The 26,590-nt window shown below is 45.4% G+C and overlaps 1 protein-coding gene across 4 annotated transcripts in view; it reads left to right on the top strand.

Moving 5' to 3' along the window:
• The window catches only part of zswim8 (zinc finger, SWIM-type containing 8), a 43,002-nt gene extending 19,489 nt beyond the window's left edge, over window positions 1-23,513 (top strand). Inside the window, exons 10-28 of one of the 4 annotated variants that reach the window (XM_080036738.1) lie at window positions 440-915; window positions 1,369-2,117; window positions 2,663-2,794; window positions 3,024-3,203; window positions 3,818-4,001; window positions 4,634-4,732; window positions 4,817-4,941; window positions 8,406-8,769; window positions 8,971-9,120; window positions 9,809-10,031; window positions 11,761-11,832; window positions 13,098-13,387; window positions 13,814-14,037; window positions 14,157-14,654; window positions 17,534-17,729; window positions 19,280-19,450; window positions 19,544-19,663; window positions 20,128-20,306; window positions 23,182-23,513. In XM_080036738.1, coding sequence (XP_079892864.1) covers window positions 440-915; window positions 1,369-2,117; window positions 2,663-2,794; window positions 3,024-3,203; window positions 3,818-4,001; window positions 4,634-4,732; window positions 4,817-4,941; window positions 8,406-8,769; window positions 8,971-9,120; window positions 9,809-10,031; window positions 11,761-11,832; window positions 13,098-13,387; window positions 13,814-14,037; window positions 14,157-14,654; window positions 17,534-17,729; window positions 19,280-19,450; window positions 19,544-19,663; window positions 20,128-20,306; window positions 23,182-23,385 — 4,636 coding nt within the window. In that variant the 3' untranslated portion in view covers window positions 23,386-23,513. Of the gene's footprint in view, window positions 1-439; window positions 916-1,368; window positions 2,118-2,662; window positions 2,795-3,023; window positions 3,204-3,817; window positions 4,002-4,624; window positions 4,733-4,816; window positions 4,942-8,405; window positions 8,770-8,970; window positions 9,121-9,808; window positions 10,032-11,760; window positions 11,833-13,097; window positions 13,388-13,813; window positions 14,038-14,156; window positions 14,655-17,533; window positions 17,730-19,279; window positions 19,451-19,543; window positions 19,664-20,127; window positions 20,307-23,181 lie in introns of all 4 variants that reach the window. The other 3 variants (XM_080036740.1, XM_080036741.1, XM_080036739.1) reach the window with 3 other exon arrangements.
• Window positions 23,514-26,590: the final 3,077 nt, after the last annotated feature.

Below are 26,590 nucleotides of genomic sequence, written 5' to 3'. Positions count from 1 at the left end.
AATCTGTCTGCACCATAGGTCTGCAGGGCTCTTTGAGGCTCCTATGGTCTCACGGACGTCAATGCAAAATGAAGTGAAAATTTAACTTGACCTTAAGACCGGCTGTCTTAAGGTGTAGCAGCTGTTTAATATGAATAAATATGCAAATAAATATTGTTACCAAGCAAAATGATTGTGATGCGTGTGTTGCTTCAGTAAAGTTTTAGGTTCATAAATAAGTTTGAATTCATTATCATAAACATCTAATATACTATTAACAAGAGCCAGCTAGAAAAATACCAGGCTTTCACAAGTATTGATCCTTTTATTAGTTTTTGGGGATGCAAAATGATCAATTATCGTTATCGACAAAATCTCCCAAAATATCCAGATATAATTATTTTGTCCATATTTCACACGGCCCTAGTTCAAACTAAAGACTGCGTGTGCTCTCTTCCAGGCGTCTGGAACTGGCAGGCCAGCTGAGGCAGTGGCACCTGAAAGTCATAGAGATCGTCAAGCGGGGACAACATCGCAAGTCCCTGGATAAACTGTTCCAGGGCTTCAAGCCGGCCGTGGAGTCCTGCTACTTCAACTGGGAGGTGGCCTATCCGCTGGAGGGCATCACCTACTGCAGTGCTGACAAGAAAAGTGCCACATTCTGCTGGTCCAGGGCCGTGCAGCTCCAGAGAGGGGCCAAGGCTGCTGCAGGAGCCGGGGGAGAAGCCTCCGAGCAGGGGCCAGGGGGCAGAGCAGACGCTGGAGACTTCAAAGGGAGAGGAAGTGGCCAACAGGAGGTGGCAGTGCGACCCAAGGAGACCATAGTGAGCAAGAGGAAGGGTCTGTCAGTGAGTGGAGGGGGGGGGATGCTAGTCCGTCTGGGAGGGAGCGTCTCTCTGGCCCTGGAGGACGGAGCAGCCAAGTGCATGTACAAAGGTCTGTGTTCTCTAGTTGTATCTTGTGTGTGTATGTGTGGAATTGCTTGTGGGGGTGTGGCTTAGGACAAACCAGGCCTGTATGTATGCTTATAACGTACAATAGTGCGTACATAAATACAGCTATGTATTCTAATTAATGTGCAATAATACCTGCAAACACACGTCTGTGTGTGCATAGCGTGTGCAATAGGGCATCTGACTAATAGCACTAGCACTTTTAATACCTTAGCTCATAAGCACTATAGCACTTAACATCAAATGCGTTAATTCGTCACCCAAAACCTGGTTTGTTTATTGTACTCTTAACTGTGGTTTTTCTTATTGGTTTATTGTGTTGGCACTTAAGGGACTAAAATTAAAATTAGCCACTGCCTATAATCTGGCATATTTACATAAATGTTCATCAATATCCCTATTTTAAATAAATTAATCTCAATTTTCAAATGTGCAGGGCCGGGCTCTTCCTCTGGAGGGAAGCTGAAGATGACCCAGGCCAGTGGTAAGGGCTCGTCAGTAGGAGGCTCTGGAGGGAGCACAGGGTTAGGAGGAGGGAAGCATGCCAGTGCCAAGCGGAGGACCAGCAGCGAGGACAGCTCTCTAGAGCCAGACCTGGCAGAGCTCAGCCTGGACGACGGCTGCAGCCTGGCTCTGGGGGCCGAGGCCTGCAACACCTTTGAGTTCCTGCCCCCTCCCCCAGAGATGCTGCCCTCACCCAGCCCTCTGCTCAGGGACGCACGCAAGAACAAGATGTTTGAGAGCAAGCATGTGGGCCATGCCTCAGCTGCTCCTGCTGCTGCAGAGCCTGCTCCAACAGGCCTCCCTCCCAAAGACACCGTTCTGGTTGTGATGGACAGTGCTGCAGAGAAGGAGGCAGAGGTGGAGCCGGTCCAGAGCAGGGATGAAGATGTAGACTCGGCTGGCAGTAACCAGCCCTCCACCACAGCAGCACCAGCTGCAGCTGAAGCCAAGCCAGCAGCAGCTAACGGGCCAGCAGCAGCAGCAGCAGCAGCAGCAGCAGCAGCTGCTAACCCTGGAGCAGAGGCAGCCAGTGGAGCTGTGGGAGAGGACGACTACCAAGCCTACTACCTGAGTGCTGCCTCAGAGGAGGGAGCTGAGAGACAGCACACTGACAACCACCAGGACGAAGAGCCAGACATCTTCGCAGGGATGAAACCGCTGGAGCAGGAGGGCCACATGGAGGTAAGCACACTGTCCACTACACATTTAAACATCACAGTAGGCTGCTATGATTTGTCCCTCTTAAGTATGCACATAACTCCTGAAGCCTTGGGAGTTTGACCAGTAGTCCAGTCCTCAAGTCTACGCCAACAGGTGTCCAGCCTGCCCAAAAGTCAAAACAGAAGAGGACTTCAACCAGTTGTAGCACCTGATTCCTTCCCCTTACCGTCACCAACCTACAAAAAGACAAATAGTTAGGGGAGTAGATTATATCCACAAATCCACAGTTTTGACCTTGGTTGTATTGCTCTGGTCCAACCCTCCTCACTGCAAAAGGCTGGTTCATTATGTGCCAACTGTCCTTTGAAATCCTTTGCAAAGCCAGTCAACGGAAACGGAGTGAAAGTTGAATGTGAACTGAGCTGCAGAGTGTTTCTGTTGGTGACATGCCAGAGTAAAAACACAAAACTCTAAATTAAAGCTCTTTCTCTCCGTCTGTCCATCTCCGTCTCTCTGCTAAAACACTCTTTGTCACTGAGCTGAATGCTGTTGCTGTGTGCGTGCAGGTGCTGTTTGCGTGTGCCGAGGCCCTCCATGCCCACGGCTACAGTAACGAGGCGTGCCGGCTGGCCGTGGAGCTGGCCAGAGACCTGTTAGCCAACCCTCCAGACCTGAAGGTGGAGCAGCCACTGACTAAGGTAGGCACAGTCACAACACATTCTCTCTTTCTTTTGGTCAATATCACCATCAGGCAAGCATCTTGAACTATGTATGTAAAAGCCACCAGATTCTTCTAGTAACTATTTTATATTTGCATTGTTACTGTGCCAGTTTGTAACTGCTAAACTTGGCTTTGTCAGAACAGAAGTCAAGTTTTGTTTCATGTTGCGTTGATCATTATTATTTCCCTGATGGTTGGGATTTCAGGGTAAGAAGAGCAAGGTGTCGACCAGCCGTCAGACCCAGGTGGCCACTAACACGCTGTCCAAAGCAGCCTTCCTCCTCACTGTCCTCAGTGAGCGACTTGAGCTCCACAACCTGGCCTTCAGCACCGGCATGTTCTCCCTGGAGCTCCAGAGACCACCGGCATCTACCAAAGCTCTGGAGGTCTGTCACTCTGTATGAACAGGAGAATTGACCGTAGTGTGTTAGCTTTTTATCATCTCTCTTCCATGACATAAGCTGCACTGATGATCACATCTTCAAGCGCTCACTAAAGTTCATATTCATTTCAAACGGATTATGCAAACTGTGAATGTTCCTCACTGGCTGCGATCCGACAGCACCGTGCTCGTCTTGCCGGGGGGGAAACTACTGAGCTGAATGTTGCAAAGGAAGAAAAAGATAAGCTAAACATACAGAGCTGTATAGTTATCCATATCCCAGCTCGACATGGTGCCAGTTTTCCACTCGCTAAACGTTAGCCGCACGCTAACCATTAGCAGCTTGTGACGTAATAGGTCAACCGGTAAAGGATCCAATGCAAACAAGCTGAAAGGGGGCATATCACCTCCTATCATAGCACTGCCTTTTTGATTACTTTACCCTAAAGCATCGTTTCAACAAAGACTGAGTGTCTCAGTTTGTCAAATCCTATAAAAGTAGTAGAATGGTCATCTAAGGCCGGGCTTCTTTATCCCTACATGAAGTCCATGCATAAGATGTATCCACACTATGCCTGTTAGAGTGTGGAGTGACGGCCTGTCTTGTGTTGTTTGCAGGTGAAGCTGGCCTACCAGGAGTCTGAGGTGGTGTCTCTGTTGAAGAAGATCCCTCTGGGCCTGGTGGAGATGTCTGCCATCAGAGAGCGGGGCGAGCAGCTCAGAGACGGAAACTTCTGCGATTACAGACCCGTGCTGCCTCTCATGTTGGCCAGCTTCATTTTTGATGTGCTCTCTACACCAGGTAAGCACCAATTATTGCTTCAACATCGGCGTAATCAACTATTTAAAGGTCACATATTATGCCCATTTTCCCCGGTTCAAACTTGTCATTTCGTTTTCAATTTGAAACTGCTTCCATGGTGTAGTGCCCCCCCAAAAAATGTTTTCTATTCCTCACAGTGCCATTTCTGAATCTTTCCTCTTTTCAGCCTCTGTCTGAAACGCTCCCTTTTCGTCGCTTCAAGACCCTCCTTCCAAAAAGCCCAGTCTGCTCTGATTGGCCCTCAAACAAACTGGCAGTTAGTAAGGGGTATCTGGCGTGTGGCACATCACAGATGGAGTTAGTTAGGCTGGTAATGAGGGGGCTTGGCTTCTCCCCTTATGACGTCATAAGGGGAAATACATCTGAACACAGGTTTTCAGAAAGGTGGAGAAAGAGAGTGTGTCTGGTCAGTTATTAATGTTGAAAACACATTTAAAGGTTTTATGCATAGTAGGTTGACCTTTAAATCAAAGTATTAGAGAAAGATTGCAGTGTTCAAGTGAGCCACCAAATGGACCATGGAGTATGGGGTCCACAATCATTTTCTTACGGCCTAAATGAAGTTATTTTAATTAACATTTGTTTCACTTTTCTCAATATTGTTTGTGCAGTTGTGTCCCCAACGGGTTCCCGTCCACCGAGCCGCAACCGTAACAACGAGATGCCTGGTGACGAGGAGCTGGGCTTTGAGGCTGCTGTGGCTGCACTTGGTAAATCTATTGTGCTCTTATCTCTGCCTATACTGTCTACCATAGCGTATCCTGTGTCCCCCTCACCTCCATGTCTCTCTCCAGGTATGAAGACCACAGTCAGTGAAGCAGAGCACCCTCTGCTGTGTGAAGGAACCAGACGGGTGAAGGGTGACCTGGCTCTGGCTCTCATGATCACCTATAAAGATGACCAGAGCAAGCTGAAGAAGGTAAGCCCATGTATCTCCATGCTGCAGCAGAGATGTCTACTAAAGAAAGGCTAGGCCTGGAGAACAGTGCAATTGTGTTGTGTTTTTTTAGTATTTACTAGGGCTGTCATTTCAAATCATTCAAAATGGCATACGATCAATACTACACTGTGTGCACAATTATTAGGCAAGTTGTATTTTGGAGGATTCATTTTATCATTGAACAACTACAGTGCTCTCGGTCAATCCAAAATGTTAATGAACCTAAACCTGAATGTTTACGAAAGTAAAAGTGAGGTTTTGTCTTTCTTAAGAGAATATACATATGTGCACAATTATTAGGCAACTATTAGTGTGCAGAATTATTATGAAACTTAATGAAAATCTAACATTTTCCCATCTCACTTGTTTATTTTCATCTGTTAAAGTGAGAATAATAAAACAACTCAAAATTTACAGATAAACATTTCTGACATGTCAAAAAAGAAATCAGTGACCAATATAGCCAACCTTCTTTTCAATAACTGTCACAAGCCTTCCATTCATGGAGTCTGTCAGTTTCTTGATCTGTTGATGATCAACTTTTTGTGCAGAAGCAACCACAGCCTCCCAGACACTGTTCCAAGAGGTGTACTGATTTCCTTCACTGTAAATCTCCCGTTTAAGCAGGGCCCACAGGTTCTCAATAGGGTTTAGGTCAGGTGAGGAAGGGGGCCATGTCAGGGCTGTACAGTGCGACAGTTTTGATCGCATTTGCTATTGAAATTGATCACGTGCGATGATGAATACAATTCCACTCGCACTAGTGCTAATGAGGAGAGGCTGTCTTTGAAACACAGAGGAGCGCTGCACAACACTGTTTAGAGTGCTCTACATTAACACTGCGGGTAAATGAGTCTTAGGCAAGTAAGTTATTGAGTCTCCCCTCCACTTTGGCTGGTGAAAGATGTGTGCTCGGGATCTGTGCTCGTGCGGCGATTCTAGCGTCTAATAAACTTCACCAACGGTAATAACCGGAAGGACACGGCTCTCTTTACATTACCGCAGTTAAGTTAGCGCGTGTGCAAACAGAACATTTCCTGTGCGCCTTCACATTAAAAGCCTGTTGCTAGCCAAATGTGAGTTGACTTTTATTTTGAAGCCGGTAAGAACAGGAAGTTAGTGCTTTACAGCACTGTAGTGCTCTAGCTTGAAAGGCAACTCATTCAGCTCCGCCCGCCTACCTACTTCCGCCCAAATTTCATTTTTTTCCCTTCAGTAGTCAGTCTGGTGGTGGGGCGTTTTAGTGAGATTTTTCCGAACAGATTTCTGAGTATCCAATCAGCGAACAGAGGAAGCGGCTGAGAACGATGAGGGTCGAAGTCGCGCTCCAGTTTCAGTTGAATGCTGCTTTCCCTTACGCTCGGAACTCGGAAACTTCCGACTTGTTAGTTCCGAGTTCCGACCTGTCTGTGTTCCAGTGCATCTGCTCGGGAAAGTATGGACGCCTACAACCTTTCTCATCCAAATAACTAAACGTTAGGCTCTAGCAAGTTACCGTTGCCAGGTACCGGTAGATCCATAGACTACAATATGTAGTGAAGTCGGAAATTTCCGAGTTCCCTGAACGCACCGTCAACAGCCGGCTCACGACCAAACGTTATGCGATTGGTTGGATAATCCAGAGTGGCACTGCGCAGATCCAATAGTTTTAAACTTCAACAGACACCCGCCTCCAAGTCAGTGAACGTTTGCCAATTACAGCACTTCCAGACCTTCTGTACAAATTAAATGAAGTACGATGGTCTGGTAGCGCCAGGCTAAGTCAACAGTAGTCTATTTAAACAAAGTTTGAAATAACTTATTTCAAACTTTTTGTTTTAAAGTTTGGTTTTAATTAACAGAAGGACATTTTCTAAAAAAAAATATTATTATTAATATAATAATTATATGTATATACAAAAAATATATAGATATAGTTATAATTTTTATGGGGAGAAATAATTCTGAATCAGCAAAAAATTGCAATTGGCAGGTTAGATTATTTTGTCTAAATTGCAATCAGTGCACCCCTATTCATTCTTCTATCATTATTACTGCACAAACTAGGATATAATATTAATTGAGAATCTCAAATGAGACCAAGATGACATGCTCAAAGGTAATTAGAGCTAAATGTAAGGGTTAAGGTTATGCAAGTTTTCGATCATACTTTGTGTGCTACCAAATTTATTTTTGTGCTACTGATTTTTTTTTATTGCTAGCACCAGTGCTACCACCTAAACAAATAAGCGTACAGCCCTGGGCCATGTAATTTATTTTTTCATCCTTAAGGCCTTTACTGGCTAGCCATGCGGTTGAGCACTTTGATGCATGCGATGGAGCATTGTCCTGCATAAAAATCATGGTCTTCTTGAAAGATGCAGACTTTTTCCTGTACCACTGCTTGAAGAAAGTTGTCTTGTAAAAACTGTCTGTACCAGTATCCCACCTCCACCTTGCTGGCGTCTGAGTCGAAGTGGAGCTCTGTGTCCGTTACTGATCCAGCCACGGGCCCATCCATCTGGTCCATCAAGAGTCACTCTCATCTCATCAGTCCATAAAACCTTTGAAAAATCTGTCTTCAGATATTTCTTGGCCCAGTCTTGACGTTCCAACTTGTGTGTTTTGTTCAGTGGTGGTCGGGTTTCAGCCTTCCTTACCTTGGCCATGTCTCTAAGCACTGAACACCTTGTACTTCTGAGCACTCCGGGTAGGTTGCAGTTCTGGAATATGGCAGCACTGGAGGATAATGGGTTCCTGGTAGCTTCACATTTGATTCTTCTCAAATCTTTGGCAGTTAATTTGCGTCTTTTTTTCTCAATACGTTTCTTGCGACCCTGTTGGCTATTTGCAACAAAACGTTTTATGGTCCTGTGGTCACACCCCAATATCTTAGCAATTTGAAGAGTGCTGCATCCCTCTGAACAACTTTTTACAATTTTTGACTTTTCAGAGTCCGTTAAATCTCTTTTTGCCCATTTTGCCTGAGAAAGAGAAACTGCCTAATAACTATGCACACCTTTTATATAGAGTGTTGATCTCCTTAGGACACACCCTCACTCATTACACAAATACACATCACCTGGTATGCTTAAATCCAATAAGCACTTAAGTTTATACAGCTTGAAGTTGGGAAATATGCATCAAAATTATGATATGGCCAAAATACTCACTTGCCTAATAATTGTGCTCCCTGTATACTAGTATCAAATGGCATAGCCATCTGTGCTAAAAAGAAAGATCGAGAATCGAATAGTGACCCTCATAATCGAAAATGTAATCAAGGATTTGGAGTTTTTCTTTAGGCATGTGTACATATTTTCCTAGGTTCACATGGAGGTTTTTTTACCTGAACAAACCATATATAAGTACTTCAGATGGTAAATGCAGATGCTCCAAGGAAATGGTGAAAGCTTCCTAAAAGGCGATCTCCACATTAACATGTCTGTCCCTCCCATCTTCAGATCCTGGATAAGTTGTTGGACAGGGAGAGTCAGACCCACAAGCCTCAGACTCTGAGCTCCTTCTACTCCAGCAAGCCAGCAGCAGGCAGCCAGCGCAGCCCGTCCAAACACACCGCAGCCAGCGGGGCATCAGGGGGCATCTCCAAACACGCTCCCTCCTCTAACTCCACCAGCCACAGTGGGGTGAGCGGGGCGGCGGGCGGCGTCTCCAAACATGCCCCGTCCTCTTCCTCTGCTGGGGCTCCCTCCTCCAGCTCCAACTCTGCTGTGGCCGTGGCTGGTGAAGACCTGGCTCATCAGGCTGAAGTCAACCCAGTGCAGAACAGCTCCGTGGGGGAGAGTTCTGCAGACACCAGGGAGCATGGTGAGAACCCCCTGTTCACTTCCATCCGATTCCGATATCTGGGTTTTGGTCTGATATCATAATTATTATACTTTTATTTGTTGGTGGTGATGGTATTTCTGAAAGCTAGATAGTTGCTTCCGTACATAAGGGGAATCCCTCTTCGGTAGCACAGAATACTTTGATGAAGATGCATCATTTGTCTTGTCTTTGCCGTATCAGATGGGCCTCGCACATCAAATGAGCAGCAGAATGAGACGGCTCCATTCAAACTGGAGGCCACAGTGCCCAGCCGGCTGGCACTAGGGGCCCGCTGTGGATACAACCAACGCTGCTGGGGCTCACCTGTCCGCCAGAAGAAGAAACACACCGGTAAACACGCAATAATGTCCTTTTTTATTTGTTTTACATTGAACAGATTTTACTCTGTCAACAAGGAATCAATTTCCTTTAGATCTACAATGACAGACAGGCAGTGCTGTTTTTTTAGCCAGCGTCATATACGTATGTGGTATTGTTCTCCTTCCTACGGTTTGTATCGAAAAATTCTACAAAATACTTCAGATCAGCAGCTTCACCTCCAAAATGAACCAACACTTTTGACTGATGTCTAGGCAATTCACCTTCATGTTTTCTTTTTGTCTTTGTTTTTAGTTGTTGCTGTTGTTAGTGTATTGTGTGTGTGTGTCTTTGTTTTTAGTTGTTGCTGTTGTTAGTGTATTGTGTGTGTGTGTCTTTGTTTTTAGTTGTTGCTGTTGTTAGTGTATTGTGTGTGTGTGTCTTTGTTTTTAGTTGTTGCTGTTGTTAGTGTATTGTGTGTGTGTGTCTTTGTTTTTAGTTGTTGCTGTTGTTAGTGTATTGTGTGTGTGTGTCTTTGTTTTTAGTTGTTGCTGTTGTTAGTGTATTGTGTGTGTGTGTCTTTGTTTTTAGTTGTTGCTGTTGTTAGTGTATTGTGTGTGTGTGTCTTTGTTTTATTGTAAAAAAAAAAGAAAATAACTTGAAATAAATAAGAAGAAAATGAACTAACACACATTGTAATGCTGTGGCTGCTTTTGGACAGGCATGGCGAGTATCGACAGCAGTGCTCCAGAGACCACCTCCGACAGTTCCCCCACTCTCAGCCGGCGGCCGCTGCGTGGCGGCTGGGCGGCTACTTCCTGGGGGCGGGGCCAGGACAGTGACAGCATCAGCAGCTCCTCGTCTGATTCGCTGGGCTCCTCGTCCTCCAGCGGCTCACGCAGGGCCGGGGGAGGGGCCAGGGCCAAGAGCACCGACACCAGCAGGTAAACACACTGCCTCCTCACTAGCTCCATAACACACAGGCTGTGTTCGAAAAGCCATACTATCGTCCTACTCATACTCATTTTGACGTCAATTTGAGTATGTGACAGTTGTGTATGCGAGTTTGTGTAGTCGAGAAATGCCCGGATGAGTACTAACTTCAGGGAAGATTTTGTGTGTGGATCGATAGGATACTTTTCCTACTCAACCGCCCCACAATGCATTGCGTCTTTTTAAATGGCATGGAAATTCTTTATTGCTTCTGTATAATTCAGTGTAAACAGTCCGAAGAACCTCGCATACACAATCAATCGTTAAGTAGACCGTATGTAGTGTATACATGTTGAGTATGTAGGAGGAGGACGTTAGTATGGCTTTTGGAACACAGCCCCAGTCAAAGCACACTAGCTGTGGATAATTTGGGAGTGACTCACCACTATATGAGATTGAATTGAAAAGGATGAGGAAAGTAAATAAATGCTGCTCATCAGTTGAATTCTGCCCAATCTGCAGGTCGCTCAAGCTGTGGTCACCAGCAGGCTAGTTTTAGAATGGAGCGTAGCATTCACAATTTAGCTTCTTATTTGACCCGTTGATGTCAACACCACCACAGTTTTCAGGCCATATCTTGTTCTAAATCCTATTCCTCACAGTTACTCTGTTTACATTCTTTCATTGACTTTGTGATGCAGTGCGTTGGTGAGCTATGAACGTACCTATATAACTGGAGTCACGTCCAGGTCATTTCTCCTGACTCCTTTCATTCACTGTGATAGAGAGCGGGGGTCGCAGTGAGAGGAAGGCCTGCGGTGGAAATGTATTTGGAAGTTGCGTTACTAAGAATATAGGCTATATTGATGCCAATGCCATAGCCTGGTCTCATGAGCTTCACTTTCGTTTCTCTCTTGAAGATCAGTCTGGACTTTCTCCAATCTCTGTGGTGAGGAGCCCGGCCCCCGTCTGTTAGTGGAAGGCAACCCCCTGATTGGTTCATGTAGACATCAATTTAGCCTTCAGTCAGACCGGGCCCTCGCCACTTTCCGTCCAGTTGAGAAAGGCAGCCCCTGATTGGTTCTTGTACTCGGTGACGTCAACATAGATCGACGAATAAGCTTGTGAGATATGACTGGTCTCACGAGGCTAGATTGTCAACTACATGAACCAATCAGAAGCTGCCCTCCACCATAAGGGACACATGTTAGTTCTGAACGGGGGTACTGATTGGCCCCTGGTTTTTGTGGCGGGTTCCTCCCCACAGAGATTGGAGAAAGTCCAGACTGATCTGCGGGAAAGAAACCAATGTGAAGCTCGTCTTGCCTGTAGTCGACTGATGGTTGAATGTTTTCTTTCTGATTTGCATCTGATTTGTCTGTCCATTGATTTCCTATGGACAGGGCAGCAGTGCCTGAGTAGCCCCCAACCACCAAATCAATTTAAATGATCAGTCACATTATTTGAACGACCAGAAAGCGACACCAAGCAGAGTAGGGAGAGAAAGATGGAGGAAAAATTGATTCTTTGTGTTTCTGAGTTCCCCAAACTCAGTAACACAACAATAAAAACATACCATGATCCTGAACAGAAAAGTAATTCTTGGCCAACTGTCAGCAGTCAGATCGGACTAACAAAAACCAACAACAAGAAACTCAAATACATGGCAAATAAACTCTTTTTCCTCCTCTTCTTTTTCTTCTACTTTCATGGGTGACAACTGGCGTTGCTGTTGCCTAGCAACGGTGACTGGCTTGAAACTTTTGATGACGTATACCTGAGCTCCGCTGTGCCTCTGCGCCCTACATGGCGGTGAGCGAAGCACAACGTTCTTATCATGTGAACGACACTTAAGAAGAGTCATTCAAAGTTTGAGTTGTTTTGACATTGTTATGAACAGCATTATGAAGAGGCTGATATTTCTAACACAAGCTATGTATTATTAAAGATGTATTGGGAGAAACCAAGCAATTCCATGTTAAATCAGACATTCACAGCTCTATGTAGCCGCAAGAGAATGATGCTTGGTTTCACAACCACAAATTTGTAGGGGTGGGAATCTCATGGCACCTTTCGATTCGATTCCGAGGTCAACGATTCGATTCAAAATCGATTTTCTCAATGCATCTCGATGCAATTTTTTTTTTACGTACATACCCATGTGTGATTTTCAAAAATATATTTATATACACATCTGAGTTTGCTACTCAGAGTCTGCTAATCACTTCCTACTTTTGTGATGATCATTAAATACAATCAACAGATGAATTACCTTCTCTAATATTGTATTAGAGAAAAAGCTTTTCTTGTCACAAATATGACTTTCTATGAACAGTGCAATAATCAATGCAGCTTTCGACAAAATATGGAAGTATATGTAAAACTAAACCGATTCAGTTTAATTTTCTTTCTACTCTTGTGAATCATGTTTCTATAGGATTTCTATTCTATTATTTTCTATGTTATTTCAACACATTGTGCAAAAAGTATGGCTTGGAATTCAGCTCTCATACAAAAACGTAAACAGACACAAAGCCAGTGCAGGTCATATGGGTTTGCTGCTCTCTGCCCTTTTGTCGCCACTTTTAACAACTCGCACTTGTGTGGCGTGCATGCACAGGAAATACTAATAGTAAATACTAGTACATTTTTTATTTTTTTTTAATATAAATCGATTATTAACTTTTATGAATCGATTCGGAATCGTTCGAGAGAGAATCGCGATTAATCGGAAAATCGATAATTTTTCCCACCCCTACAAATTTGTGACTTTTTGATTGTGAGATTTGCAGTCGAAATTAGGCTCCTTCCTTACCTTGGTTTGCAGGTAATAAAAAGCAATGACTGGATGCCTTATGATGAAAATAATTTTTCTAATTGCTCTTTAGATCGACTGCCTCTCCAGATTTCTAACAGAGAGCAAATTATATACAGTATTCTTTAGCAATCATATGACATAACATAGCAACCAAGAGGGCAGCAAATAAAAACAGACACAACAGGTCTATTTGTGTCTCCATTTTAAACCACTAAGATGAACCCTAATCAACATGTGGTCCATTTCCCCTGTGCTCCAGGTACAAAGGGCGGCGCCCAGAGTGCCACGCCCCCCACGTGCCCAACCAGCCGTCAGAGGCCGCGGCACATTTCTACTTTGAGCTGGCCAAGACAGTGCTGATCAAAGCTGGGGGAAACTCCTCCACCTCCATCTTCACCCAGCCGTCAGCCAGCGGGGGCCACCAGGGGCCCCACAGGAACCTGCACCTGTGCGCCTTTGAGATCGGCCTGTACGCTCTGGGCCTCCACAACTTTGTCTCACCCAACTGGCTGTCCAGGACCTACTCCTCCCACGTCTCCTGGATCACCGGTGAGTTCCAGGGTTTCCCACGGTCATTACAAATTCCTGGGAAAGTTATACAATTAAAAAAAAAAACAGTCTTCCATGTCAGGAAATGTTTTGGAATGAACTTTTTTTGAATTTACACAAATGTCCGCTAGTGTTTAAAACAGTTTAAAAAAAACTTGTTATCATTATGCGAAGTAGTGTAGTGCTCTAAGGTTACCAAATGAACTGTTAGCTTGTTGGATAGTTAACTTTTTCTCATTCTCATTATCGAAGCTGAATGATTTCGGACAGGCCACTTCAGGCTACTTCAAGCTACTTAAATTGTGATATGGTTATATTGGTGATAAATGTGTGGATAAACCCTGGCGTTCCCACATTTGCAAATAAGGTGTCTTTACTGTCTTTGTTTTCCTTGCTTTTACACAATGTTTATCCTCTGTCCCTCAGGCCAGGCCATGGAGATTGGCAGCGCTGCTCTCAACATCCTGGTGGAGTGTTGGGACGGTCACCTCACCCCTCCAGAGGTGGCCTCCCTGGCTGACCGCGCGTCACGGGCCAGAGACCCCAACATGGTGCGGGCGGCGGCCGAGCTGGCCCTGAGCTGCCTGCCTCATGCTCATGCACTCAATCCTAATGAGATCCAGAGAGCCTTGGTGCAGTGCAAAGAGCAGGTACTTTTACTTGACTTTCTTATATGTGTTTGAAAGCTGCTGATAAAGAAACCCTTTAAGATGCTGAATAAAGGATTGATTGTGTCACTCCCTTCCTTAACCGTCTGTCTCCCTACCAGGACAACGTGATGCTGGAGAAGGCCTGCATGGCGGTGGAGGAGGCCGCTAAGGGAGGGGGCGTGTACCCCGAGGTGCTGTTTGAAGTGGCTCACCAGTGGTACTGGCTGTACGAGCAGTCAGTGGGCGGGGGCTCCAGCCAGCAGCGGGAGACGTCTGGCCGCTGCGGGGCCAACGGGGGCTCAGGCCGGAGGAACATGGAGTCCAGCTGTGTGGTCCTGGACAGTGTAGCCAACATGGAGGCTCAGGGCATGGCCACGGTCACTGCCTCGGTCACCGGGGCCACCGTGGTGCCTGTCATCTCTGTGGGCTCCACCATCTACCAGTCCCACGCCATGCCGGGCCAGGCCATTGCCCATGCACACAGCCAGGGCCTGCACCCGTACACCACCATCCAGGCTCACCTCCCCACAGTCTGCACCCCACAGTACCTGGGACACCCTCTGCAGCACGTCCCCAGGCCTACCGTCTTCCCCGTGACCGGAGCCGCCTATCCACAGGTATGTTTACATGTTGTGCTCGCATCAACACTCAAATGACATTGTTATGTATGTACATGTATGATCAAAAATATCAAACTCACTTGGTGAAAGATTGAGTGTACATTTTAGGCTTCTACTAATGACTGTTTTCATTTTCAATTCATCTGGTATCAAAATCCAAAGACTACAGATGAGTGTTAGGGCCACGAGAGGGAGATAGAAATTAGAGGGACGTTTTTGCTTGGAGAAAAAATACAATGTTGAGAACAAACTCAACAGTTCCAGACTGCGGTAAAGTCGAACAGATGTTGACAGATTGTAACTTTTGGGATGAATAACTCATAAGTAAAACGTTATTCAAAGCCAAACGATGCATCCTTGCTTTGGTCATAAGGTAGACAATATGGCAGCAACCTCATTTTTTACTGAAACCACTAGACATCCTCTTAACATAACATAACATAACATAACATGTGCAGCGGGCTGTGAGACGAGAGCAGAGGGAGCGTTTAATAAGAGTAACACAGAAGAGAAAACTATTCAACACCTTTTACTCTGATACAGTGCAGTGCAGTTATTAGTGGAGCTGAGAGGACGTCTCGTCTTGGTAAAAATTGTGTTGTAGCAAAGATGCATCGTTTGTGTTTTAAAAGGGCTGTCAAGCCATTAAAAAAATTAATCCAATTAATTACAGGCTCTGTGATGAATTAATCTAAATTAATCCCATACTTATATGACACTTCTATGCCTGTTTATAAACAACTGTATATACCGTTTGTCTCTCTCTCTCTCTCTCTCTCGCTCTCTTCCCCCCCCCCCTCTCTCCTACATGAAATAAAATTAGAAACTAGGGCCAAATGTTCTACTTAAAGGGACTCTTACCGATCCTGCAATTGAGAATTACAGCACTATCATACCATCCCGCCTCCCTCCAATGCCCCCACACCCTCGTTCCATGCTTGTATCACTGGTTTCACTTCAGAGGTGTCGGCCAGAATACCACTTATGGCCAAAGGCGTCAGACTATAAGCATGAGACTAGGAGAGGAGGAGTAGGGTTTTATCCGCTCTTTATTTTCCTTCTTTCACAGGCACAGTCGCATATAGATCGCGGGAAAAGAACAAAGGTTTAAACTCCGCTCGTGAGGAGACGTTACAACAGCTGTTGCGACCCGCGAATCGCAGCCGTTAATAACATGCAAACTATATTATAACAGCGATCGGGACTGCATGTACATACTCACACACGGGTGATTCACATTTAAACTCAGATAAACACGTTTCCATGTGGAATGATCGCTTACTGCGGCAACGCTCACACATCTGACCGAGGGAGAAGAGAAGGGAAACTAAACAGGCTCTCTGTCCGACTGACGTCACGGCCCTAACTGACTGCTATCCACACTGAACAAAACACATCTTAACACACTGTAAGAAATAACAACACTGTAACTTATGAACGTTGGGGCCTTTTCTACAATGGTCGCTACTCGCTACTGTCTGCCGTGGAATCAAAACAAACCCTCTAGTTGAGAATGCGCAATACAGAAGCAGACCGCAAACAGACAGGTCTGTCGGTATATATATTTTTCATAATATTATGAGATTGAAATCATTGTTTGTTTTTACTCCTGGTGGGTCTGTCTTATATTTTAGAGTGTAATTACCTTATTAATACCATTTTAACCTAATCCAAAAAAAGTGTATAAATGCAACAAAGGTAAGAGTCCCTTTTTAAAACCACAAAAAAACAAGCAGGCTTAATGACGACTGTCTATCTCCCACAACAGACAGCGCTGCACTGCCACAGGTTTGCATAGCCTATGCCGACTCTTTCACCATCGTCCTACTCATAGCCAAAAATATTCACACACACACACACACACACACACACACACACACACACACACACACACACACACACACACACACACACACACACACACACACACACACACACACACACACACACACACACACACACACACACACACACACACACACACACACACACACACACACACACACACACACACACACACACACACACACACACACACACACACACACACACACACACACACACACACACACACACACACACACACACAAAAGAGGAAAAATTGCAGGCATATGATATGGGGCGGAGTCCGTTTATGCGGGAGACGAGACAGCTAGCAAACAAAAGTGAGACACACAGAGGAAGATTGAGAGATACTGAGAGTTTTGGACCCACTAAATCAATAAAGCACAGCCACAGCGGAGAATAACATAAGACGTCTTCCTACCTTCATGCTTATTTGCCCGAAGCGTCCCATAACACATCCATAGAGCCCTCGGACCTTTCCCCTGCTTCTTTCTTTACTCTTTAATCCTGTGGTGCGGGCCGTGTCCGCAAGCTGCAGGTGCAGCTGTGCTATCATCACACTCCTTTTGACACACCGGGTCAAAGGGCACTATAGAAGCGCGATTAATCTGCGTTAATTTGACAGCCCTAGTTTTTAATAAAGATTTTTCTTATCAGTAATTGATACCGTAAGTTTGAATCTGTCAATGTCTTTCCAACTTTACTGCGTCTGGAAGTGTGAATTGTATTATGTCTTGATTCTCAAAGCGCATAGTGACTCTACAGTGTCCCTAATGCTCTTCTGTAAAAGATACTCAGTCTTCTGATACTCATTTGTTTTATATTAGGTTGGCAAATCATTTGTTTTGTCATTTAAAATGATTATTCACTTCACATCAATTCATAAGTAAAACGGAACATACATTTCAATGTTGGTCAACTGTCATTCATATTTGAGAAATGTCATGAATGTACTTGAAACAATATTTGTCATGCTAGTATCGTCATGTGTGCAGACTGGTCACTTAAGCTAACTGTGTGTATGTGTCAAGCGTGTGTGTGTGTTTGCACCCCCTCAGGGCATGCACCCGGCCTTCATCGGGGCACAGTACCCCTTCTCCCCCCAGCCTCCTATGGCCGCCACCGCCGTCACCTTCCCTGGTGGTGTCCCCGTGCCGTCCATGACCCAGATCGCCGTCCACCCCTACCACCCTGAGACCGGCCTGCCCCTCAGCACCACCGTAGCAGGTCAGTGTGTGTGTGTGTGTGTGTGTGTGTGTGTGTGTGAATAGCCATACAACTAGCAATGTTCTTGTCATTTTAACACTCTGCTAAGACATTGTGCATTGGTAAAAAATGTCTATAGTTATCATGTGATGGGTTAAAGGGGGAGTCAGTGATTCTGGAGAACGCTTGTTGTCCAAATCACTTGAACCCGCGATCTTTTACTGCATGTCATCCATCTTCCCATTCCCTTCCACTCTACACTCTCTACTCCTCAACTGTCTAGTAAAGGTTAAGTGGTTAAAGCCCCCCAATAGAGGCTCAGTCCTCATCGCAGCAGACCACAGGGTTAGAGTCCGGCTCGTAGTTCTCTGCATGTCATTCCCCTCTCTGCCCCTTTAATCTGTAGCCCCTTTTACACAGAGGTTGCGGCATATTGACGGAACGACAGTGCGCCAATATGCCGGCTCTGCTTGGCTCTGTGTTATTTACACAGAACCAAGCAAAGCCGGCAGTCTGGCGCATCAGTGTGCCAATGTATACAGTGTTACACATTCTGGAATGAAAGAGGGGTGCCTGAAAGCAGCGTCAGGTGTGACGTGTATATTTAGTGCCGCACCGGTCAGATGCGTGTAAACAACACTGGATAATAATAGCGGCGGCGATCTGGACACAGCCTAGCTTAGCTTAGCCTAGCTTTGCCACTTCATTGAATAAATTCCCCCGGGCAGAAATATGCTCATAAACTCTGAAAAAGGAAGCGTGGGGGTTTGGATTGAGCAGCGGACCATAAAATCAGACAGATTAACCGCTGTTCCTTTTCTTTGGTGATTTTTACGGGACATAGGGCTGCCGTGATTCATGTTAAACAATTACATAACTCCTTCTGTGATATTGCTAAACTATCTATTGTCCTTCAACTGCTAACATGGTCGCATGTTTAGAACGTAGGCTATGGAACGTCACACTGTTCCGCATCAACAAGCTGGAGCATTTATACAGAGAGGCGGAACAGATTGTGTCGACAACCTTACTACCCCCCGAGGTAGTAAAATTCCCGGAACAATCTCTCGCACCTTTCTTCCCCCGTTCCGCAACGGTAGCATTTATACAGCAGGGCCAACGGCTGAAATGCCGGCATTTTCCCAGCTTTCACTGAATGTGTTAAACGGGCTTGTGTAAAAGGGGCTTCAGATAGTTTCTGTTATTTGTGATGGGGAAAGACTGAATGCGTGTTGCTAGAACATATTGAAATCCTTTCCCCAATTATTATTTTTTTTAAATAGAAAATAAAAAAGATTTTAGTTTATCTAATTTTCCGAAACGGTTATGATTTACTAACCGGATACACGTGTTCACATGGACACCCCTAGCACACACACACACACACACACACACACACACACACACACACACACACACACACACACACAGCACAGACAGATAGAGGAGATATTCACTTACTTTGACAAAAAGGGATTTTGACAACAAGCTTTCTCCATAATTGCTGACTTCACCTTGTAATGTGTTTTGCTTCAGTGCTTTAACAGTATGATGGTTGTCATGTGTTACAGTGGGCAGTGTCCACACAGGCCCGATCCAGGCGCTCCAGGGCACCTCTCTGCCCTCCCTCTCCTCCCAGCCTGGCTCCTTGGTCAGCACTCCTTTCCCAATAGAGGACGAGCAGCACAGCCAGCCAATCAGCCAACAGGGCCTGCACTACCTGCATTCTGCCTACAGAGTTGGTGAGAAAGTTCACCTCGTAATGACTCAATGTAGCTCTCAGTCACTCTGCATGTGGTTCAGTAGGTGATGTGACTCTGTTGTGTTGTGCTCAGGCATGCTGGCGCTGGAGATGCTGGGCAGGAGAGCTCACAACGACCACCCCAATAACTTCTCCAGGAGTCCACCGTACACAGAGGATGTCAAATGGCTGCTGGGCCTGGCCGCAAGACTAGGTGAGCCAGCACATCAAGCTAGGGACCATCATGGATTGAAGTGGCTGATGCAGGAATTCATAATGTTGGTTTACGGATCGTTAAAGGAATAGTTCACACATTAAATTTAAGCAATTTTCCTCACTCTCCGGCTCAAGAAAGGGCGACAGGAAGCGTTCCTGTAACTGCGTGTGCATTTTTGAAAGAGAAGTGTTCCTGGGCAAGACACTGAACCCAAAATGTCTCCTGATAGTTAGTTTGCGCCCTGCGTGGTAACTGCTGCTATCGGTGTATGAATGTGTGCCTACCTCCAGCTGTAAGTCGCTTTGGATAAAAGCGTCTGCTGAATGACCATGTAATGTAATAACATGTTAGCTCCGTCACAAAGGCTGTGTTCCATGTTGTTCTAACCAAGTAGACTTTAGAAAGTGTCTCCACCTCTTCATCTCCTATGTGCTTGTTCCCCTCTGTCTTCTCTGTGCCAGGAGTCAACTATGTGTACCAGTTCTGTGTGGGCGCAGCCAAGGGCGTGCTCAGTCCCTTTGTGCTGCAGGAGATCATCATGGAGGCCCTGCAGAGGCTCAACCCGGCACACATCCACGCACACCTCCGGACACCAGCCTTCCACCAGCTGGTGCAGCGCTGCCAACAGGCCTACCTGCAGGTAGGTCCTCCATCGCCCAATGACAGGTCACGGATAGTCCTGGTTTATGTGACATCCCAGCAATTGAATCATGTGTGGTTCGTCTGAATAGGTGTTGAATCAAACTTTAGCCGCGTTTCCATCGCAGGAACTAGCTACCGGAACTAGAAGCCTTTTGCAGGAACTAGGATCTGAACCGTAGCTCCCTGTAGGGAACTATGATTACCCCAGGAAAAGATCCCACTTAGGGGGTAAGACTTTACAAAGGTACAGGAACCTTTAGGGCGGGGCTGAAGTCTTGAAGAATTCTGATTGGTGGAGTTGCCTGCTAAAAAGCGATCAGCAACAGCACAACATGAGCGTCCTCAGTACTATCGCCTGGGCCACACATCATGCCTCTGCTGCGCTTGTGTCTGCCTCCTTTTTCCCTTTGGCGAACATGTTAAGATCATAGCAGCCGTTTTATAGGCCTACAGTCTATGGAGCAGCCGCACAGCGCGCTCAGCAGCGGTGCAACACTTCAGCTCAGAAGTCTCGCCTTTTTTCTTCTTCTTTTTTTACCGTCAGATGGCCGCTGCTTTCCGCTAAGATATACAGAGAAATAATCTGTCTGCTGGCCGTGTTAACAGACCAGAGCAGCCACACAGTGCACCTCAGCCCCACAGAGCAGCCACACAGTGCACCTCAGCCCCACAGAGCAGCCACACAGTGCACCTCAGCCCCACAGAGCAGCCACACAGCGCACCTCAGCCCCACAGAGCAGCCACACAGTGCACCTCAGCCCCACAGAGCAGCCACACAGTGCACCTCAGCCCCACAGAGCAGCCACACAGTGCACCTCAGCCCCACAGAGCAGCCACACAGTGCACCTCAGCCCCACAGAGCAGCCACACAGCGCACCTCAGCCCCACAGAGCAGCCACACAGTGCACCTCAGCCCCACAGAGCAGCCACACAGCGCACCTCAGCCCCACAGAGCAGCCACACAGTGCACCTCAGCCCCACAGAGCAGCCACACAGCGCACCTCAGCCCCACAGAGCAGCCACACAGTGTACCTCAGCCCCACTGTTCATCTCACCAGTCTCCCCTTTTTCTTTTCCCACCAGACGATCGCGTGTCTCTGCTACAATAGATAGAGAAATAATCTGTTGATTCTGATTGACTGATTCTGTCCAAAGTCATCATTTATTAAATGTAGCCTGTTATAAAATGACGTGCAGTGCAGATACAGCTACAGATTTACTGCTTCTCCATACGTCATATGCATACCCATCCCGGGACTTCAGACCCCGGTGGAAACACACACAGCCCAGGAACTAAAGGTTCCTGGAGCTCAAAGTTCCTGGTAGTTTTGGTGGAAACACAGCTTTTTTTTTTTTATTTAAAATCTTTATTTAAAAGGGACAATGTACAGTTAGAACATAAATGTTGCCATTTGATGCACTATACCAGATTATAGCTTTAAGCTAATTTGCATCTGTAGTCCCTTGGCAGGTCACAAAAATACAACACAGTAACAAGACAGATTATTAGTATACAGGGATAAAACACCACAACAACATGGCTACACACGTCTGCGTGCAACTCCCCCCACCTTCCTCATCCCACCCACGCCCACACACACAAAAACAAGTCTAAGGACCAAATTAGTGGTTGCAGAGCTGAGCAGCTTTTAACAGATTTTTTAGGTTAGATTTGAAGACTCTGAGAGAGCTACTGCCCCTTACGGCGTCAGGTAAGGTATTCCACTGGTTTGTGGCTCTTACAGAAAAAGCAGATTGCCCCGCTACAGTGCGGCGAAATGGTATGGTACAATCTCGTATGGAGGATATTCTAGTGGATCTGATGGAATTTGACGAGCGAGCGTGGACAAAAACACATAATGACTGTGGGGCCAAACCATTTAAAATTTTATAGACCATACACAAATTGACGAATAACCTAAAATTCTCAAAGCTCAGTAACTCATGTTTCTCAAGTATCCTACAATGATGATAACGAATTGGCTTTTTGTCCAGTGTTTTTAAGGTTTGTTTGTATAAAGACTCCAGAGGTCTCAAAGTAGATTCACCAGCCTGCCCCCAGCAGGTGATACAATATGACATGCGGGACAAAATCCCGCATGTCTTTTGCTTTCTCTATCAGATGCAGCAAAAAAATCTAATCAAATAATTGTCCTATGGGTAGAAAGTTTCAGATGGGTGAAAGGGAGAGACACAAAGCCTCGGTAACAGTGTGGAACTAAAGTGGGTCATGTCACATCCTCGGCCAAAATCCACACCAACATTCAAACACTCAAACAAGCATGCCAGGCCTCTAGGCTGCCATAATGTCTTCACCAATAATACGGTTTCATAATACGGACATGTTGCTTATTCTGGTACCCTTCCCAACTTTTGACAATGGAAACGGAAATACATTTGTGCAGTGCCATACCGTACCAAACCACACTGCTCAGTAGAAAACTAGGCTAACTACTCAAAGGGGAAACCTTTACAGGTTCTGGGCTTAGAATGAGTGGTTTGATTCTTGATTACCTGATGCAGAGCTGCTCTTTGATACCTCTCTTTCTCTCCACCCCCCTCCATCTCTCTCTCCTCCCTCCATCTCTCTCCTCCCTCCATCTCTCTCTCCTCCCTCCATCTCTCTTTCCCCCCTCCATCTCTCTCTCCTCTCCTCCCTCCATCTCTCTCTCCTCTCCCCCCTCTATCTCTCTCTCCCCTCCCCCCTCCATCTCTCTCTCTCCCCTCCCCCCTCCATCTCTCTCTCTCCCCTCCCTCCTCCATCTCTCTCTCTCCTCTCCCCCCTCTATCTCTCTCTCCTCCCTCCATCTCTCTCTCTCCCCTCCCCCCTCCATCTCTCTCTCCCCCCTCCATCTCTCTCCCCCCCCTCTCAGTACATCCACCACCGGCTCATCCACCTGACTCCGGCGGACTACGATGACTTTGTGAACATCATCCGCAGTGCGCGCAGTGCGTTCTGCCTGACGCCGGTGGGCATGATGCAGTTCAACGACGTGCTGCAGAACCTGAAGAGAGGCAAGCAGACCAAGGAGCTGTGGCAGAGGATCTCCCTGGAGATGGCCACCTTCTCCCCCTGAGAGGCATGCCTCCAGGCAGGGTGCAACTGATGTGGAACTCAAACTTAACACAGCACACAGGCAGTACAATCAGCTCCCTGCTCCATCCCTACACCCTTAGACACTTCCCTTTTTCTATGTGTGTTGGTCCAGCCAGAGCCCACAGGAGGGAGGAGCCACATTCACCTTTTCCTGCTCTGGTTTTATCATGGTTCATGTTTTGTGTTACTGTGGAATTAAAGTGTACTCCTCCTTTCCTTTTTGTTCATCTAACTGGTCTCTCTTCCATGCCCCCCCTGCCTAAACTTAAGACATTTTTCGGGGGAATTCTCTCGCCCTCCATCCTCCACTTAAATCTCCTGTGTTTTTGTTTGGGTTTTTGAATTAAAACCACTTGAGTGGCTCATTTTTCATGCTGCAACATTCCTGTCCAGAGTGGTAGGTGCTGTAACGCTTGTCACTATGGATCTGAGTCTTTGCAGAGAGAGAGAGAGCGGGAGAGAGAGGATTATTTGCAAGGAGGAAGAAAAGAAAAAAAAAAGTTTAATATGAGAAATTATATTGTGTGTACGGCTGAGGATTTCTCAGTATTTTGTTTAATCTTTTTTGATACTTTGTATAGAATATGACATGTGTGCAGAAGGAATGGGAAGAGAATGAGGGAATTTTACAGGTGTTGTTGTTGTTGTGTGGGATCCATATTTCCATTTCAGCCTGCCTGAGGAGGAACACAGCTCTAGAGTAGGGGGCCGGCCTAACCACTGCTACAAAGTCTCCACTCATTGGACAGTTTCTGATCAATTTTTTATTTTATTTTTTTATCAGACCTCTTGAAGGTGTCATGACAAATACATTTTCTTTTTGTCCTCCCCCCCCCCCCCCAAGTAGATTCTGGTGCTTGCCACTTTCTTACGATTGGAGTTTAAGGGTCCATTATCAAATGTTTTAAAAATCGGATTACGAGAAAAAAAAAGTCTCGGTTGTAGGCTGTGTATCATTTTAGAAAAGAAATGTAGTATTTTCTCCCCCTGCATTAGAATGAGCAACATGGAGCATTATGTGCAGTTATAGCCTAATTATTTCTCAAATAAGAAAATGCTTCATCTTTTGGCAAATCAGCACCAGGTTATCATAAATTGCCGTTAGTCTACTGTGGTACTGCCCTGAGACAAATAAAATGTCTTTACATTTAATAAAACAAAGTACACAATGTGTCAACATTCGCTCTGTAATGCTGTCACAAAATCTCAGCTAAATTGTTTTTTTAATTTTTTTAAACTACAGTTGAGTCACTTACTAGTTCACACACCGTCCCAGCTGCGTCCTTTTGAAAGGCTAAGGGGAAGACGCTGGGCACTGCTCTTCACCTGTGGTGAATTCAACCAGCTATTCATCCACCAGTCAGTCCTCATGCTTTGCTTCTCAAGTGTTCCCTGTCAAACTGAAATAGCGTTTGAAAACAGAATAGTCTGCCATTTCTCTATCTGTATGCAGCTTGTAGGTGCATTCTCCTTGGCTTCATTCTGATCTTCCATACAGGAATGATGAAAGCATTCTGGAGCTGAGGTGTATGCATTCTACTCTGTTTTCAAAGGGTATATACGATTTGGTTTTACAAGACAAGAGATATGCTTACTGATAAATGTTTATTATCAATGTTTATTATCAATGGTGGAGCATCCGCTACTGTGACACTGAATAGGATGCTTCCATCCAGGACAAAGATGGTGTCTGTATGTGTGTTCATCTTCTCACACTTGTTAATGCATTTGGAGCTGGTTGAGGTCTCAAGTGTCCTGAAATGAGTGTCTGTGATGCCATCACAATAACTCCTCCATTGAAAGGGCAGCTATGGCTCACACCTTCTTCATGGAGACATGGATTTGTAACACATCGGCCCCTGAAGTGAGACAGCAGTGGTTTGGCCCTGGAAAGAGCCCTCTGTGTGTGTGAGCTGTGTAATGAGCTGTCAGAGAGCAGACACACCGGTGTGTTTGAATGGCCCTGTTCTACAGTGTGGTTAGATCATAGAAAACATGGTGCTGTTCCTTTAAGACATGTTGACGTTCCATCTCTCTGTCCAGGCCTCTCTTGATTGGCTCTGGAACCTCACAGGCGAAAGGTGACTTAGTAGAAAATGTACTGTGATATTTTTGTATTCCCCCAAAAAGTGTAGCTTGATTTGAAAAGTTCTATATGTGCTGATGGCAAAAGGTTCTAATTTAGAGTGAAAATATAAAAAGAAAAAGAAAAAAAAAAAAAAGACAAAAGCAATACTAAAGGTGTAGAGTTTACTTAATAAAGATAATTCAAAACACTAACTTACTGTGAGTGATGTTGATGTGTGGGGTTTAGTACTACTTGCTGTAGTTTGGTCTGGCTTTGTGAGACTAGGGGTTTAGTGGTTCTCCTTTTTAGCCTCGCTTCCACTGAGCGGTGCGGCTGGGCACACATTAAGTTGCATTTCCACTGTCAAAATTTGGAAAGGGTACCAAAATAAATGTACCGTGCCTCACCGATTGGCGTCGCACTGTCTTTGGGGGTAGGCTACCAAGCCATCCCAAAAGGTAGGAGCTACACAGTTGATTGGTCTGCAGAATTGAATTTTTCTTTCAATTTCATTGATCCTACAGAGGTCAAGAGGTCAAACCACACTGCCTCCCAGGCTGCCTGTGCACTCTCAACAGTAGCCACAAGAGGGAGCAGCAGGATACTTTAGCAGTAGTTTTTTTCCGTTGATCCAGTTATCATAATGGAGCAGAGCAAACTCATTAGGCACAGATACCAAGGGCCCCATAGAGTCCCTTATGAACTTATGGTTAAGATTTAAAGAATGATTCAAAGTTTTCGGTCAGTTGTGTTTCTATAAATCCATACGCTAAGATTGTATCAGAAACTATATATTATATATTAATAATAATTAATATGGGTGATTCTCACGAACTGTGTCAAAGTGACATCAAAATAAAATCACTCTTTTTGAAAGATTGTTTAGCTCTAGTGACTGAAATAGAATGTAGACTTTCAGTTTTTGATAAAAGTTACAAAGGGAAAAAAAAAATTTAAATTTAATTCCAATTTCATAACCGCATGATCCAGATTAACTCTCATTACCGATATTTTCATTTAGCTTTTATTTATCCTCGAGAGACCAATTGAAGGGTGACCCTCATTTACAATGACGTCGAGTTCAAAACAAATTCAAAGGAAAAACAACAATGCATAC

This window comes from Ammodytes marinus (genome assembly GCF_949987685.1).
Source record: "Ammodytes marinus genome assembly, chromosome: 11".
Classification (NCBI taxonomy): Eukaryota; Metazoa; Chordata; class Actinopteri; order Uranoscopiformes; family Ammodytidae; genus Ammodytes; species Ammodytes marinus.
Note: the sequence above shows the minus strand (reverse complement) of the source record. Positions and strands in the feature narration are given on the sequence as shown.